Raw genomic sequence first — 18,242 nt, forward strand, 5'->3', positions numbered from 1 at the left:
TTTGGAAGCATTTTAAAGCAGTGTGGCTTGCTTTTTAGTAAAGAATGCAGACAATAAGAATTTTAAAAGAAGCATGAACACATGCAGGTCCAACTGTAAAACTTTAACTGACCTATACATACTAAGTATTTGAATGCCAATAGTTTCTCTTGCTCCCAAAGGCCGCAGAGTATTTATGAAGGCGCTCTGACAAGACATTCTTAGGAAAAGAGCATCCAGGGCAAGCAGCAGCAAATACAAAAGGGACAACAACAACAAAAAAAGTCACTCCTGCATGTCACAGGGCAATGCAAAGAAACAATAAACTTGTGAAATCGCAGAGCCCTACAGGGCAAAGGCATGTTCATAGAAATTTTTCAAAAAGTCATCAGCTCAACAAGCTAGTGAGCAACATAAGACACCGAAACCTGCAGTGCTTGAGAACTTCAGGAAGAAGCTTCACAAAGGGCATACCATATTCCTTCATACAAACCCAAAGAAGTGAACTTTTATTTGAAATTATATGGGCATAGAAATAGCTACCAGTTGTTTCCAGTTAGCGGTAAAAAAAACATGCAAATGGGGGGCAGGGGGGAAGAGCTTCACTTAAATTCAGTGGGAAATTAGCATCTATAGACATAGTAAGCATAACATGAAAAGTATCAGATTACATACTGAAAACAAGACTCAAAGTACAAAAGATAAAACTGTCCAGGTGTATTTAGTGTCTCAGGAGCTCTTCAGAAAACACAGAGCGCTTCTCCACTTTGGCACAAATCTGGAGGTCTGAATTAATTGGGTCAACACATCAACAAGAGCAGAAGCAGCACAAAGCAGTTACCATATAAAAGGAGACAACCAAGTTCTCTCCTTCATTACAAGTGGGGAAGAGGGTGATGTCTCTGAGCTGCATACTAGGAAGCAGTGGAAAACCACCACATCACGGCCATCCTGAGTGGTTGTGAACAAAAGAACAAGCTTTGGGTCCAAGTAGGCAATTAATACACCCATAATATGTCATCTCAAAATAACCAAAGAACAACAAGCTATCCATTTGTTGTAAAGGTCAGGCAAGAGGTAGAGCAGAAAGATAACCATCTAAGAAGGCATATAACATGGTATCTGTGAATCCAGATGACCAGATGCTTCCCATCGAATCACCTACAGCAGATGATGTCTGCTCTAAAACAGAGACCCAGACTATGACCTACTGATAGAAAAGCCAGTACAAAATGCTGGTATATCCTTACAGTTACCTTACAGTTATATAAAGCACTAAAGACAGCTTTACATGTAAAATCAATCCTTAACGTTGCTTGTGAGCCACGACATCGGGGCAGAGCATGCACGTGGCAGACAGGATGAACAACTCTATTGGGAACAAGGAGGGTCCCCTAAATAATCCATCAAAAAGTCTTCTGTGTGGTGGAAAAGGCTTTCCATACCTAACAGTTCAAGCCATCATTGCAAATGTGTGCATTATGAAATTTATCTCCTGTAACCAACACCCTAGCTGTATACACAACAGCAGAGTCCTTTCTGCTCAACATCACCTGCAACTGGACGAAACACTAGGCTGTCAAGCAGATAAAGTAAAAACCTAAAGTAGACCTATAGGCAAGAAAAGCATTTTCCTCTCTGGAAATCATGCAAGTAAACCAAGAATAATATTAGTGAGTTTTAGCTGCACCCTTCTGAGGTCTGGAGAGCAGAGGCTTTGAACGGGAAGAACTCTCTGAAGGCAACTCCCTGCACACCTCAGAGATGAGCTTAGCCTACAAAATAAAGCAAACCTGAACAACTCCACAGAAAAACTGCTTTTTAAGAGCACAAGCAATTGGGTTTAAAGGTTAATTCTCGTCTACAGAGAAACACACTCTGCGCAGCTGTGGTCTAAATGTACCTTGTTTGATGACAGCTCTCAGCGCAGCTCAGCACTACACATTTTCAAGTTCACTGGCTTCGGGTTCACGCAACCAAAGTGCAGATTCAAAAGCAACTGTTGAGTTTCAGTTTCAGGGCGCGTTTCCCTTGCCACGGCGCCCGGGGCAGACGCCACGCTCCCCAACTTCCACATCCACCTAGGATTAAACAGGCACCAACCCCAGCACCCTCCACCGCGTACTGCACACTTAATTTAGCAATCAGAATGCTGCTTTTTTTTAATTATTATTATTCCAGTTACCAACATGAGAACGTCGCTTTCATTTTATTCAGACAATTAGCAAGCGGGACGCGCTTTGCTTTTGTGGGGATAAGCCTTAACGCCGCGGCAAACAAAAGAACAGCGCGGTGGCTGTTTTGCCGCTATAATGAACCCGATGCACAGACTTGGCAATGGAAAACCTCCTGCCTGAGCAGAAACGCCGCACGGTACGGCCTGCGGGGCCGGGCCGGGTGCCTGTCGCCTACCGGCCGTGAAGCAGCCGCACGGCGGGCGGCGCTGGCACGGCCTGTACCCGGCGCCCCCTCCACACGCGGGACCGCGCCCCCCGCCCGCCCCGGCCGGGCCCACCGCAGCGCGCCGCCCGCAGCCCAGCGGGGTGCCCCGGCCCGGTCCGCGGCGGGGCAGGACACGCGTGGGGCCCTCGCCCCCGCGCACCGAGCGCTCGGCACGTCCCGCTCCCGCCGCGGGCGCCACCGGCGGAGTCACGGCGCCGAAGCTGGGCCCGCCGAGCCGCCAGCGGGGGCAGCGCCGCCCCCCGCCCGCGCACCTGCCCCAGCGGCCGCCAACGGCCCCCGCCCGCCTGCCCTCACCTTGTCGCTCCCCGCCTCCGCCGCCTCCTCCTCCTCCTCCTCCTCCTCCTCCTCGGCGGCCGCCCGCCGCCGCCGCCGCGCCGACATCGCGCCGCGGGAGCTCAGCGCCCACCCGGCGGCGACCGGGAGCAGGCGGGGCCGGGCTGATCGGGACGGGCAGGGCGCGGAGGCCGCACCGCCGAGTCCGGCCGCCGCCGCCGCCGCCGCCGCCTCCTCCTCCTCCTTCCCGCCTGAAGCGGCTGGCGCTGTACCCCCTCCCCGGGGAGGGGGCGCTCTCACGGCGGACGCCGCCGCCACGGCTCGGGGCCGCAGCCGGACCCCACCACCCCGGCAGCGGAGAAACGCCCGCGTCCCCGCGGCGGCGGCGGCGGCAGGGCAGGGGCGGGGCCGCGGGCCCAGGTGAGCCCGACGCTCCGCCCCCGCACTGGGCCCCGCCGCCGGCCGGCGCAGGGGGCGGGGCGGGGCCGCGCCAGGAGGCTGGTGGCGCGGCGAGGGGGGTGACCGGCTCGGCTCGGCTCGGCCCGGCCCGATCCGGCCCGGCTCGCCTCGGCTCGGCCCGGCCCTGTCCCCGCCCGCTGCAGCCAGGGGCCGGGTGGCCGGTACGCTGGGCCGCCGCTACCGCGGCGCACGCCAGGGCCACCCCCCCATACACACACCGTGCCCCCTCCCCCCAACCCCTGCACCGCCGTGCCCCCAGGGCGCTTTCTCCTGGGTGTTAGCGTGGTGACATCCCCGGGGAGCCAGGGCTGGCATCCCCACACCGCCCCGGCACCAGCTCTGCGTGGGCACCCGCGGACACGGGTGCTGCAGCCGCAGGGGCATGCCTGGCTGTGGAGCGCTTTGCTTCCCTCTGGGGTACTTACGTCCACTTGCCCTCTGTCCATTTAAAAAGTGCCTCCAGCCTGTGCAGGAATGCAAAGCACCTGCCTGGGTGTTCGCAGCCCAGAAAAAGGCTCTGCACAGGCAGTTACATCTGCCTGCCAGCTCCATCATCCTCACCAAAGAGCCGCTGCTTGCTGCTTGCTACAGAGGCTGCCCCAGGACAGGGTGCAGGGGGGGGCTGAAAGGCGTGGGGTGCATGGACGCTCTCCACCAGGGCTGTAGTGTGGGAGGCGTGGGGGGCAGGCCTGCGGGGGCAGCAAAGTCGGGGGAGAAGCCAGACCCTGTTGGACGGGTGACCCGATGAGCTGTCTGAAAATCATCCTGGTCTGCTGAGACTTGCTACAGCAACGGTGCCATCCCAGCCCTCTGGCCCTGTTCAGATGCCCGTGTTGGAGCACCTCTCCACTCCAGCACACCGCTGTCGGGTGGTCAGGAGAGCAAAGATCAGCTTCTCCTCGAAAAGCCTGCTGAATTCCTCCAGCTGCCCTGTTACTGAGCCTGTTCCGCTCCATCATCCTTGTATGGCTACTGACAGTCTGGCTGTGGGAACAGCCGGATGCCCCAGAGCATTCCCATGACGGCACCCATCCCAGATGTCCCCCTCGTGCCCACATGCTGGCTTACGGTGCCTGCAAAAACCAGGCCAGCACCTCTTGCAAGGTAGTGTCCAGCCACGGCTGCTGTCGTTTGTGTTATCCCTCTGGTGACTGGTTTCACCAAGCTCGATTGGTTTTATTTCATGCTCTAGTTTTATTATGTAAACAACATTATTATTAGTAGTAGTATGTCCAAAGGTACACTCCCCATGTTTTTAATTACAACACCACGGTTCAGGAAGTTAGAGCAAGCTGCTGTGAGCAGACACAGATTATGGCAGTGATAAACCAGCTCTGACCTCACTGCCATGAAGCAGTGGACCCTGCAGTGTTCAGGAAGAGCAGTCATTCCTGTGACATTTTACCCACGCACTGCTGCCGGGAGGTTGCACACCTGCATGCAGCATCCCCAAACACGTGCAAAAACCTTTAGCAGAGAAGGGCTGCTCCAGCAGAAGGCAGGCCAGGCAGGCCACGGAGGCACAGCTTCTGCCATCAGGTCCTTCACAGGCAAAGGTGACCGCGGCAGCCCACTGCAGATCAGTGATATGGCCATACCTCCTGGATCCTCCAACATTTCACTCTTACAAAGTAAAATTTAAAATTTATTTCTCCGTAAGTGAAATATTATGGGGGGAAACAGAGTCAAAATTCAGCTGTCCTGCCTCAGAATATGCAAGGGTGGGAAACTGTTCCCCAGCAGGGAAGAAACCCAAACCATACAGGGTAAGCTGGGCACAGAGTGGATCCCAATGCCTAACAAGGCATCCTTTCCACTTTCTCCTCTCCCAGTATGTTTCTACCATTGAGTTTTCCCTTGTAAGTGTTTCTCCAGCAAAGTTTTCAGAAGAAAACATGTTTTCCCTTACTTCAAGCGCAGGACATGCATTTACTCTGTTGGCCCTGGAATAGGACTAGTCATCTAGGGAAAAGCACAAAAAATTATTTCCTCTGTGCAAAGAAAATAAGAAGTGGTTTGTCTGGTCTTCGGAGCTTTGCCACCTGTGGTGGCTGCCGCACATGGAGCAGACATCCAGGCTGTTTCTCCAGCAGATCCCACACATGGGTCAGTAGGCTGGGGTGGGGTGGATGCAGACTGCCCTGCAGCCACCACGAAGCAGCTGGGTCTAGCTGAAGAAGTACATGCCTTGTTATAGACCTTCCTGGTAAACCTGGGCTAACATATACAGGGCTGAGAATGGCTAGATGCTGTGTTTTGGCCACAGAAAATGCCCTTCTGTGGTTGACATGACAGATGAAGCTTCAATAGCTGCACAAAAATCATTAAGCACATCTTTACCTCCCATTCAGGAGTGGAGTAAGAGCCTCCATTTCTCCTACATCTTTGCTCCAACCTTAACCTAAGCAGGAAAGGGGAAAAGAATGCACCTAGAAAAGCTTGGAGGAAAAAAACCACAAAACTTGTTTAGCAAATGGTGTGATGGAAGAAAGTAACAATAATTGCGAAGGAAGAAAAGGTGAGGTACTTGAAACATTAATGAGCAGAGGCAAGGCGAGTGCAAGATGAGTCACTGCATTTTGGGAATAAGAAAGAGAGCAACCAATGAACAACTGGTGACAGTGGGGTGAGGGAATGCTGGGCAGGGCCACCAGGAGAGAGAATTAAAAACAAGGACCAGGCTCTGGCAGGATCAGGCGAGAACCCAGCCCCAACTCTGCTCCTTCTCCCTCCCAGCCAGATGCTCCCGCTGCTGCCACACATCTTATCACCCACGGAGTGCTCAGAAACACAAGGAGGGCCAGCAAAGCATCTGTATGGCAGCAAAGCATTTAAAGCCCCTCCAGCTTAGAGGAAAGTGGCAAGGGGCTCCCAAAAGAGCTGCAGGGCAGGGGGCTTAGGGAGCAAGCAGAGTATGGGGGCAGGATTGTCCTGCTCCTGGGTCGAAGCCCCTTGCAGTCGGGGGAGCTCAGTGTGTCTCTGGAGTCGCATCTGGTTAGACTGGTCGGATAGGAATTTTCCAAGTCGACACCCTGTTACTCAGGTTCCTTTGGGGCAAGTAGCTAGGCTGGCTGCAATGCAACATCACTTCTTCAAACATTGTGACCCTGCGTGGTTTCAAAATGTGTGGCAGAAACCTCCCCATTCTCTGCGCACAAAGGTATTAGCGTGTCAGCCACCGATTTTCTGATATGCAAATATTATCACCTCTCTCCTATAGAAGTTCAGTATCCTGATGTGTGAGGCCTCAGAGGTTTTTGTTGCTCTGCCTTGCCTTTGCCTTCTCCTCGTATCCCCACATGAATTTAGTGTCTCAGAGCTGCCAGCAAACAACTTAAACCTTGGCGACCTGGCCCAACATTTTCTGCAGCATGGGAAAGCCCCCCAAAGCTAAGATCCATCACCTGCCATGGCCACGCTCCCCCCTGCCCTGCACTCCAGTTATCCACAGCAGGCAGATCTAGCTGCCTTAAGCTGCCTCTCTGCTGTGTGCCTCGACCCATGCACAGAAGGGGGAGTTCTCTGCAGGCAGACGCAAAACTAAAGCCTTGACATTAAAACAGTTATATAAGCCTTGTGTTAAAGCACTTACATAAGCCTCTCGACAGAAATGCAACCAGCTGGAGGCTGCTGTTGTCTCTGCTGCCCAACAGAAAGCCCCTTGTGCAGGAGGGAAGCAGAGCTGGGCTCTTTCCTTGCCACTGCTGCAGGAGCAAATGGAAGGAACTGGTCCCCTGTCCGCTTGGAGGCTGAGGAATGGAAAGTACCAGCTCTGAATGCCTGCTGGGAAAAACAGCACATCTGCAGACATAACACTGAGGAGCCCTACGGCTGGCAGCCTTGGAAACAGAAGTTGTTTGCAGTTTTATTTCAAATGGATTCCTACTAAGGCGCAGAAGAAACAAGGCAAGTGGAAAATGTGGATACCGACTGGTCAGCATAGACAGCAATGTCAAACAATGTCAACAACGGCTCAGTATCCCCTCAGATAATATTAATTATGACCGACATTGTAATGTACTGCATTTAACTGATTTATAATCTTTTTGCATCCCTAGATCATTATAAAGAGGATAACTCCCAAGCCAGAAAGAAGCAGAGAGAACAGCGATACGGCATCCTCAGATCACACTGTTTGTTCTCCAAAGCACAAGGCAAGCTATTAATACCCTGTGCTCCCCTGACAAAACCGAGAGCTGCAAAACACTGCCTGGTGCCGCCTTGAGACAGCGCGTGGGAGCAGGGAGCTGGAGCCCAGGTGGTTGGGATACACTCAGAGCTGAAATTCCAGGTCAGAAGCTTGTTATTACACAACCTGTACACTCTGAGATGAATCCTCCTCCAGCTAAAAGCACCAGACTCTGAAAAAAAGGAAAGCCCACGCTGGAATATGGGATTGTATAGTCAATAAAGAGGCTGCTTTTCCCTCTCTGAATGAATACAGCATGGGCTCTAACACGAGTTTAACATAGGTCGAAAGCCAACGATACTTTGCCAAGGCATTCTGAATAGATGATACATACCTATATTCTAGTAATTTAAATCTACTGGCAGCACTGAATTATTCTTTTGTGTTTAAGTAACATGTCATGTAATCTGTTTACATTTGCTAGTCTGGCATAAAAACATCATAGTCCGTGGTATTGGTGGTCGAGAATTATTTGCTTATTACTTGCACATTTGAACTTTATAAAGCAGGCCACTTGTATGCCAGAAAAAAACAATACAACAAAACAAACCGACCTCATTATTTCCAAATTAAGCACCAAAGTCTGAGGAACATAATCTAGTGACCACTGTGAAAGGTCTGGCTGCAGAAACCTTTGCCCCAGGCAGCTGTCACCTTTTGTTTGATCCAAGTGGCTGAGTACTGCAGAGCTACTGAGTTATTCTTGATTCTTCCTTCCTACTGTAATACCTGGGATGCTCTTGCTTTTTCCCAAAAAATAGTTCATACGTGGTGGGTGTTTGGCGAGCTGCTGCTCTTTTCATATAGGATGTGAAATTAATTCCTGAACTTACTTGTTGTGGCTGTCTGAACACGCCACGGATCTACAACACACCCTGCTATTTCACATGCTGGATGTTACATTAGCCATGCAGATCCTTTCTTTTAATACAAGCCTCTGTTTGGAATACCATAATTTATTGACTTGCAACTCTTCACTGCTGGCAGGGGTACCTTTTGCAAGGAGTGTGTGGGCATGAGAAAGGAGGGGACAAGCCTGGTGAGGAAACAGACTGGCTGATGCCACAGGTAGAAGCTATACCATTGCAACTCCAGCGGGTAAGGCTGAAGCGGTGATCCCTGGATTGTTTAAAGGGACTGATAGCATCACTGGCAAAACACAAGTGACTGCCAGAGAGAAAAGAGGGCCTGGCTCCATTCTAGACAAGTGTCGTGAAACATAGCACTGACAGAATCATCTGTTCCCCAACAAATTCAGTCTAAAGTCTTTGGAGAAATCAGCTTGCTCTCCGGGTGTTTTGGGCAGGACTGCAGAGCAAACCACTCTCCACAAAGTTTTATAAGATGCTTTTAAAGAGGCCTCACTAGATGTACAATGGTTCCTTCAGGTGACCCCACAGCTGGGGCTGCTGTATGGCAGCTCACCAGCACCTTCAGAGTGGCACCAGCCTGGTGGAGACTCAGGGGCTGCTGGGGACACCTGATCCCTCCTAGGACAAGGTCGGGGACCCTAACCCACAGCCTGCAGCGGGTAGGGCAGGAGGGAGGAAGAGACCTATTGCCTCCTCCACAGCACCCACCACTCTGTTCAGCAAAACCTCCCTGGCAGGAAAGACTTGATCAAGCAAACTCGCTGTGCCCAGCGTACTTCCCAGTGGTTTCACTGGAAGTGGAGACCATTTATGTCAACATATGCATGGCTGGCAGCAGCCTTAACACCACAAGTGTCTGCATCTAACAGCCAGCTGTCTTCATCTGCAAGCGGTAATCCCTTCTGCACAATCTCAAGGAGACTGTGCTTGTGCCCAGACTTTATCTTCCCTCTTAAGTCTCCGTTGTTCTGGTTCTTCCTATGCAACCGAGCAGACCACAAAGCCCTCTGATAGCTGGGCTTTCTGGAATTCCTACTGCGCTACGAACAATCCCCATTTCACCCTGTTGCAACAGACACGTGCTCCCCCATGTACCAGTCCCATCAGTGGGTATTTTGCCATCTTTTTACGCCAAGGCAAAGCGGTTCTGCAGTTTCAGCAACATCTTCTCCCATTCTCAGGTCAGAGCAACCCTTCCACCTGAAGTATTTACTGTTTACTTGATTTGTAGTGCACAGAGCACAGCTTGTGCTCATCTCTGCTTTCTGTCACTGGATTTGCTCCCCTCCTTTTTTTAATGCTTTCAAGAAGTTTTATGCCATTTCATTTAATCAGACTCTAGTATTACCCACCCTGTTACTTTCCAGTTCATAAGAAAAGTTCATCTAAGGTATAAGCAGGCACATCACCATTGATTTTTAGCAGTTTATGAAATATCATTCTTTTGCCAGCAATACCATCTTACTATCTTATCTCAAGGGACAGGCAGAGCATTATGGCATGCTCAGAGTGTATTTTATAAGTGGCGAACAGTCAGCAGGATACAATTAAGCCAAGCATTACAGTCACAATCTGGAAAGGTTGCCCTGTGAAGTCCTGGTTTGATGCCATTTTGTTGTGGTAGTCTTCAGGTTGATGTACATCTTGTGCTTTACAAAGGTGCTCCTATGTATTCACTTAGGTGAATACTCTGAGGGTCATCTTCCAGAGGTATGGTCATAAAAATACACTAGAAATTTCTAACTGTTTGTAACTTTGGCAACTTTGCCATCTTTCTCCAAACCCTGTGGACTGGAACTGTGTTACGCGAGACCTTGAGCTCTCTACTAGGGGGATACAGGTTGAGAGAAGTGTCTTCCTGTCACCCAAAAAGAGCCAGCAAAACGTGAGCTACTAAAGACAGAGACTCAAGGCCTCTTCTCTTTTTTAAGCTTTCAGATTTGTGGCTGAAAGACCCTCAGGAAAACTTGACTAGTGACTTCTGGATGTATGCCACAGCACTCCTGTTCCTCATCTCATTTATGCCTAAGTCACCAGCACACACAGGGGCAGCTGTCAGCAAGTTCCTCTTATGCCTTTTTCTTACCTGGAGGTGCCAGATTTATTGGAAAAGCACTTGATCCTGAACACACAGCTGCTTCTAGGGACATTCTCTGTGTGCTAAATGGGCCAAGGAAGCTGGGGTCAGTCAGCCTGTTACCTGTCCTCCAAACGCCGCAGCTGGCTGCCCATCTCGTGCTGAGACCATGGTGAAGGAGAGATCTGCAGCACCAGAAGGACCAGGTACTGCCAAAAAGAGGGACCAGTTCTGCTTCTTAGCATTTTTAGCTCCCTCTGGGGCTCTTACCAAATGGGTTGGTCCTCAGTCAGGTCCGGCTGGAAAAGCAAGAGCTGAAAAGGGAATGGAGAGCGACCACAGCAAATGGCTTTTTGTTGCTTCTACTGTTGTGCCAGACTTCTGACGGCTCGCCTGAAGCTTGCAGCGCAGAGCCAAAACAAGAGAAAAGTCCAGAACCATATCTTCAGGCTCACTCACTCTTTGATCCAGGTTTTTTTGGTGCAATTGCAAACTAAACAAATTCCCTGTTTGCCAATGCAAGAAAAGACACTTTCATCCAGCTGCTGTACCAACGGGCTCAGAAAGTGCTTTCTGAACAGCGTGCTTCGTGCCAGCATGACAGTTCACCAAAGGTAGTACTGGAAGAAATTATTTCAAAATAGCAAAGCATCAAGAGGTAGAAGAGACAGAACCCCTGGATATCTTACTGCAGCCAAGCATTCCCTGCCGCCCTGCCCCCAGTTCTACTAGAATTTCATGCAAGCTGCAGAACGTGACTCCTACTGACACCACTGGTTATGACAGATGCGAAGGACAGTGTGAATGTGGAGTGAGAGAAGGTAGAGATGACTGAAAAACCTGTAGAAAAATGAAGAAAAACTTTCCTCTGTGAGGCAAGAAATGGCAGCATGCTTTATCCCAAGAGTCCTTGACAATGCCACTGCAAACTGAGGTGGGAAGTTGGAATCAGACTCTCACAGTAGGTAAAATTGCCCCTTTCTGGCTACAGGCTTTTAGCAGTCTGCATCTCCTGTAACTTGGAACAACTCACCTCTCCTAAGGATTCAGCTTATTACAGAAAAATCTGGCCATCAGTGTTCTGGCTTCCCTCCGCAGCTCCCAGGCTGCACAGCATTCTCCCTGCCTTCTCCATCACACCTCTGGAGAGCAGGTCCAGCCATCCCATGCTTCTCTACGGCCACAGGGCCAGCACAGCAGCCCCAAGCAGCTGCAGGCCTGCTGCCTCCGTCATGCCAGGCACTTTACCTGCTCCCCTGGAGAATGGGGTTGAGCCTGGTAGAAGCCACCACCTCCCCTGCGGCCTCTGAAGGTGCCATAGCACTCACAGCCCCTGTAACAAAACCCCACATAGTTGTCGGGGCCAGTAAGGTGACCTGGAGTTTGCAGGGCTGAATGGTGACGTACATTGACAGGAGGGAGGGAAGTAACTCCATGCTGCTTACGCTGCTGACAGGCTGCTGTGCTCCAGCAAGTCCCAAGGAAAGCAATGGTGCAGCCTGCAGCCCTGGCCCATCCACTAAGAGATGCTCTTGCCCCTTCCGTCATGGCACAGCAGCCTCTGCTGGCACGGGGCAGGCAGGAGCGTTGTGTTCTTCATGACTCTACAAATAGGTTTGTATCTTCCCTTATTATATTCTAATAAAGTTACAAAGCAAGAAGCTGGCCTCTGTGCAGGATATGACGTGGAAAGGTTTTATGGCGGTGGGAAGGGGAGCTGCTCGGCTGCTCTGCTGGGGCAGGGGAATTGGCCCAGGCAGCATATAGTGACTCCCCTCAGTATCTGCCTGTGCACTGTCCAGCTGGGCGTCCCCTTGTCACTGGCTTGCACCAGGCCAGGCCCAGCATGGCCAAGACAGCAGGGCCTTTGGCCAACCTGGCTTCAGGAAAGAAGTCAGGCCAGGGGCTCGAAGCAAGGGAAGCTTGGCACAACCTGGACGCGTTAGGATGATGCTTGGTGGTGGCAGTTCAGATGAGCTTTGTTATTGAGATAAAACTCCTCCTACAGATGAGCTGAGGTGTTTTTTCAGCAAGCTGTAAGAGAGAAGCTGAAAGCATCGAGCTTCCACCTTGTTCCTCGTGCCCTTCCCTGGGAAGGGCTTCTCTCTTCCAGCCTTGCTCCTCGGGCGGCTCAGCCAGGAGAGCCAGGCATCTGAGGTGGTCCTTGCCGCTGCGAGGCTGGGGAAGAGCTTGCCACCGCCGCACCCCTGGCCTGGGCTGGTGGCACCAGCACTGGGGACGATGGAGAAGCCAGGGATGACCTGCCTCACCCCGCGGGCGCAGCGCTGCGGTTTCCAGCGGCCGGGAAGCCGGCCGGGAGCGCTGTTCGCCAGGGGGCGCTCGCCAGGGGGCGCTCGCCAGGGGGCGCTGCCGGAGCGGGCCCGGCCGCGGCCCCGGGAACCCGCCGGCCGCCGGGAGCCGCTCGGCCGCCCGCGCCCCGGCGTGCTGCTGCGCTGAAACCGAAACCAAGCGAGGTCTTTGCTTCAGCAAAGTCGCGGTACGAAGCATACCGCTCTCAGGAATTCTCTCTTTGCCTGCTAATCAATGCAGCCCTGTCAGCTTTCGATGAGACGGAAAATGCTGAAATACTATTTTCTAAAAATCATAAAAATATGCACATAATGATCGCTGCTGCCACCGCTTTCTCCCCCCACCCCCATTTAGATCATCAATTTAACGATTTCCAGTTCCCTGACACTGGCCCACCCTGTGCCAACAATTTCTAAGCAAAGCTCTCTCTGCTGATTTCCAGGGGGGCTGCTCAAAGATCGATTGCTGGCGGTGGCCTGCCGTACATATATTTGTCTCACAGAGTGAAAGAAACTATATAAAAGCTCCAGCTATGCCAGTTAAATTTCCATACATTTTTGCTGTTCGTGTGAAACCAAAGTAAAGCCAGATGTTAGGTTTAGCCTTACAACATACCTGGTTATCCACATCAAAAAGGACATAGGTAGTACCTGGACCCATAGCCAACAACTGCAGCCATGGGGACACCCACTGCCCGGCACCTGCTTGAGTGGCTCAGCTGGCCCATGGGGGCTAGGGGATAGCGGGTGAATTTCTGTTGGGTCTAAACTGGTATCTTTATCTACACCTCATGTACACATACACCAGACAGTGGGAAATCCCTGTGCAACAGCATGCAATGGAAAGGAAAAGGAATGCAACTTTGGAAGGGTGGCACCTTCACAGCCCTTAGACAAAGTAAGGGAGATGGAGCACCAGTGCTCTTTATCCCTGCTGTTACACATCTGGCCTATGATGCATACATTCCAGCATGACTGCTAATAGCAGCCTTCTAAAATAGTTTCCTTGCCCCTGTCTGATCAGCCACATGTGTCCGGTCCTCACATGGTTCCCCAAAGCCCAGCTGGAAATGGAGGAGGCCACTCAAAAGCAATCACAGTGCAGAATGAGGTGGGCAGAGGCAGCAGCAGTCCCCTGCTAGGTGCTGCTACTCCTGTTCCCAGTGGAAAGAAGGGCATCCCTACCGCAGGGGCTGCAGTCCTTCGCAAGCGGTGGCTAGAGGGAAATACCTTCTCTGAATGCCACGTCCCATCATGGGCACATCTGCCCCAGCTGCACCAGGAACAGACAAACATGGTGATGTTGAGAAACCTGTTGTGCACTAATTAGTTAGGATAAATTAAGAGCCGGTAATCAGTAATGCCGCACAGCTTTGCTAGCAGGGCTTCAGAGCCAGGCTGCCAGCGGAGCACTGGGTGCACCCGTAGCGGAGCCCTGTGGCCACATTAAATAATTATATGTCACAGCCACACCGCAGCGTTGACAACAGAGGTGGTGGGCAGTCTTTGGAGGTGTAAGCTGGACAAACTTCCCAGGCATAGTCTAAGCAGGGCAGGGGCCTGGAGGTGGGACAGGGGTTCAGAACAGGACTGCACCAGGAATGGTCTCTGCGGAGCCCCGAGAGAGGGACACTGCGCTTGTAGTCAGTCCTCTCCTCCTGGCTTTCCCCCAGCAGGGGTCAGGCTGGTCCAACGATCACAAATCAAAAAAGTAGAAGCAGCGGCTCTGCTCCAGCATCAAATACTTTCAATGTTCCAGAAAGGAGAAAAATATTTTGCCATGCTGAGGGTATGGAAAATACTTGGACATCTCATTTAAGACAACCAAAAGAAATATTGAAGTGGCAACAGAGGTGACAGTCTGCAACATCCTCCTTGTCCCTGCAGCTGTTTTAAAAAGGTCCTGTCTCCACTCGGTCTCATTACAGTCTCGGCCTCCGTTCCCAGTTATTCTGCATTCACCTCGGTGTAAATGGAAACAGAAATTCGGCCAGGATATGGGGACCGCAGCATCAGAGCAGCAAAGTGACGCGAGCGTGTCCTCAGAAACGACTGGAAGCCCCCGGGGGAGGGAGAGTTCACAGTACCCACCACCGGCTGGGAAGGGAAAGCTGCTACCCACACAAACCAGTAACCTACCACACAAACACATCAGTAACACAAAGCGGTATCAGTTCTGGGTTGACATCCCCAGTACACTGGCCAGCTCGAGCTGGCAGCATCCCACAGCCCTTGGCACTCTGAAGAGCAAACCAGGGGGTCCACAGTGGGGTCGCCTGCAAAGTGACAGCTCTGCCTTTGGCTGTCACCAGAGGTCTGCAGGCAGACACTCTGGGACAAGAATGCTAAAAAGCAAGTGAGATGTATCCAAAGGCCTGGCTCCTGAAAAATTTCCTGGCCAGCTTTGCCTTAGTTTGTCACCTAGTGAGAGGAGTCAGAGGATCGCATTTCATTTGTGGAATTTTAACGATAACTTTATTATATTTTAGTGTATTATTGGCTTCCGATTTTGTACTCTTACAAGAAATTTCCGTTTCCACATCTCCATTAAATATCTGATTCATTTTCTTGGCTTGTGGTAATACCTCAAAGCTACATCACTAAAGAATCAGTGCTCTGCATTAGATAAATATAAAACTGAGTCTGATTAACCTATTAACTATTTTTAATTAGCTTTTACTGTTCTTCAGATATTGCATGTTTTTGAGGAAGCAGAAAAAGAATGAGAGCACGCTGGTACTATAGAGCTGTATAGGGCTAGCATATGGACTGAGATTATTCATCATCATTGGCAGGAGCTCTGCTGTAGGGAATCTTGCAACAACATCACAATTTTCCTGCTAGAGTGAATGCCATAATGGACACATTTGTGGCATGAATTATGGGCAAGATAGAAAAATTTTAAATCTTTATAGCATTTTTATGCTCTGTCTTCCTTTTTGGTAATCAGATCTTGATTAAGAGTTGGAATTAGCACCCAGAAGAACATTAGGCTTTCCTGGCTCCGTTCCTTTCCACCATGTAGAGCAGGCAACAAATGATTCAGTGGCTTCACAGTGCTGCTACAATAACAAGGTGTCTAAATACCTATCCATCACTTTAAGAAAGTAACCGACTGCTCAATTGCAACCAAGAACTTATGGTAATGGCAAAGCATTTTATTTGCTAAATAAAACTATTACTTGACTTAGTTCAGACAGACCCTTTTCCCAGTCATGATGACTTCGTGGGGCAAAAGCTGGGCAAGGTGGGGTCCCTGGCATCTGCCTCCGCTGCTGGAGGGCTGAAAGCTCTGGACAGGGCCGGGCCAGCCTGCCCTTGGCAGCACAGCCCCTGGCACAGCTGGACACCGTAAGTGGCACGGTGCAGCCATCTGCAGTTCGGGTCGTCAGCTTGAAGAATACCTGGCCCGGCTATGCCAACGCACTTTGGACCTTTTAATTGTAGGTGTTCTCATGATTTTTTTTTTTCCTTTCAGATGCTGGGACGATTCCAGCCAAGGTGATTTTCAGAGGCGCAGCTGCTGGGGCACTCGTCCCTCCGCTTCGAACGAGCAAGCAAATAACTACAGCTTTTTCTGACAACGCTCCTGCTGTGTTCTTCTTAATTCACCTCTCCTTCTCGCCTCCCCTCTGTGTGACCGGGGTCTCCGTCGCAACTTGAGCCCCTCCCTGCCGCCGTCCCCGGGACCCCTCGGCACCCGCTGCCCCTGCCGCCCCCCGGGTCCCTCCCCGAGGCCCCGCGGCGTTCCCGAGGGAGCTGCTCTCCCTTCCCGGTTTCTCCTCCTCTCCGCCCGCACCCCCCGCTCGCCCGGCGGCTGTTCTCTTTTGTGGTTTAACTTGGTGGTTGCTTTATGTGCGACAAGGACGATGAGACCATGTGAAAACGGTGCAACCGGGTATTAACGAGCAGCCCCCGGCCGCAGCGGGCCCGTTCGGTACCCGCGGGTGCTCAAGGAGCAGCTTGGCGGCGGCGTTTTCCCGCTGCGGTTTGTTGTCCCCGTTAAGTTAAGTTTGTTGTTGGGGCGGTTTTACCCCTACCCGCTGCCTGGGGTGCCGACGGAGCCCCCCACCCGCTGCCTGGGCTGGGCTGCCCCCCCACCCGCTGCTCAGCTCGGCCCCCGGCTGCCGTCGGAGCAACTTCGCCTGCCTACGGCTGGGCTCAAGCGAACCAAAAACTGAGCCTGGAAAAGGAATTAAATATCACCACTTCCAAGTCTTTCTGCGTGAGAGTTATCAAAGACACAGAAAGGAGGTAATGCTGACGGCTGCTTTTGAATCCGAACTATTTCTCAAGCACGGGTCAGTCATATTGGCGCCATCTCACCTGCGATGCTATTTTCAGGAAAGAAGTTGCGCGAGGCGGCCCCCAAATAAAAGCTCTTTTTCGAGACGCTATCCGTTCATTCCAGAAGGAAGGAAGGAAGGAAGGAAGGAGAAGCGGTTTGTGCGGGATGCTTTCGCTAGAACACAAACCCCGAGGCGCTGGGCTGCCGCTGCGGCCGAGGAGGGAGCAAGGGGCGAGCGGAGCGGGCGGTGCTGCTGCCTGCGAGCCGCCGGCCGGGCAGGCTGAGCCCCGCATCCGCACTGCCGCCTGCCCGCAGCAGCCCCGAGCGGCCCCGCAGGGACCCACCGCAGGAGCAGGCCAGGGCGGCCGGGTCCCTCCCTGCGGGCTCGGGGCCCCGGGGTCCCCCCGCCGCCAGTGCGGCTGCCGGTGGCCGCCCCGGAAAAGTTCCCTCGGGGCGCTCCGGGCAGGGAGCCTCTGGCCTCTCCATCCCCAGCCGCACCGATGCAGACCCCGGCCCCCGCACCATCTCCTCTGCAGGCGGGAGGAAAAGCAGCTCCGTTGGGTGCCGGCCCGCAGGGCACCGGCCTCTACGCCTCCAAACCCAGTTTCATTTTTCTCCTTCCAGTTAAAATGCAGGTCGCCCCCCCCCCCCGCCCCCGCCCGCTGCCCGAGCCGAGCCCTGGCGCGCCCGAAGCTGCGGGGCCGGCGGTGCGGGGCTGCCGCGGCCGAGTGCTCGCCGGCTCCGCTGAAACCCGCCAGAAAAGACTTTTTTGTTGTTGTTGTTTTAGTTTTAGAATATCTGAGAAGTGACCCAAGGAAAAAAAAATAAAAATCAAAGCCAGGGACTTAAAGGCGAGCTTCTCGGAGGCTCGGTTCGGGGGGCCGGCCAAAAGTTACGGCCAGGCAAGACCGTGCCCTACGCGTTCTCCAAGTGTTTTTCGCGGCTTTGTAAATTAAACTAAACCAATTCCAAGCAACTGGGATATTAGGGATAGAAGGAAACACCATCGCAGGTCGAGAATCGACTTGCTTTGGCTTTATCTAAGATCCGTAATTACCGTCCTCAAAAGAAAAGGAAAAAAAAAAAAAAAAAAAGACTCGAAATTCCACACCCGAGGAAATGCAGCTCACCCAGGCACACGCGCTCGGGCGCAGCCAGCACCGGGTAACAGTTATTTACGGTGGGTTTGCACGTCTCTCCCCTCCGCGGGACGCTCGTCAGGGGCCACATGGGATTTTTTCCCTTCCAGCCCCAGGCGTCAGGAAGAGCCGAGAGCAGCCGGGGGCGCTGGGGACAAGTGTCGAGGGGGCTGGTTACCGCGGGCCTGGGGTGC

The 18,242-nt window shown here is 52.5% G+C and overlaps 1 protein-coding gene across 2 annotated transcripts in view; it reads right to left on the reverse strand.

Moving 5' to 3' along the window:
- CDS1 (CDP-diacylglycerol synthase 1) overlaps window positions 1-18,242 on the reverse strand; it is a 223,687-nt gene that overhangs the window by 42,062 nt on the left and 163,383 nt on the right. The window contains exon 1 of one of the 2 annotated variants that reach the window (XM_080368571.1): window positions 2,737-3,315. The exons of the other annotated variant lie outside the window; for it this stretch is intronic. Within the exon in view, the coding sequence (XP_080224697.1) occupies window positions 2,737-2,823 (87 nt within the window). The 5' untranslated portion in view covers window positions 2,824-3,315. Of the gene's footprint in view, window positions 1-2,736; window positions 3,316-18,242 lie in introns of those variants that run through there. 2 annotated transcript variants of the gene reach the window in all.

Source organism: Falco punctatus, assembly GCF_963210335.1.
Source record: "Falco punctatus genome assembly, chromosome: 1".
NCBI classification, from domain to species: Eukaryota; Metazoa; Chordata; class Aves; order Falconiformes; family Falconidae; genus Falco; species Falco punctatus.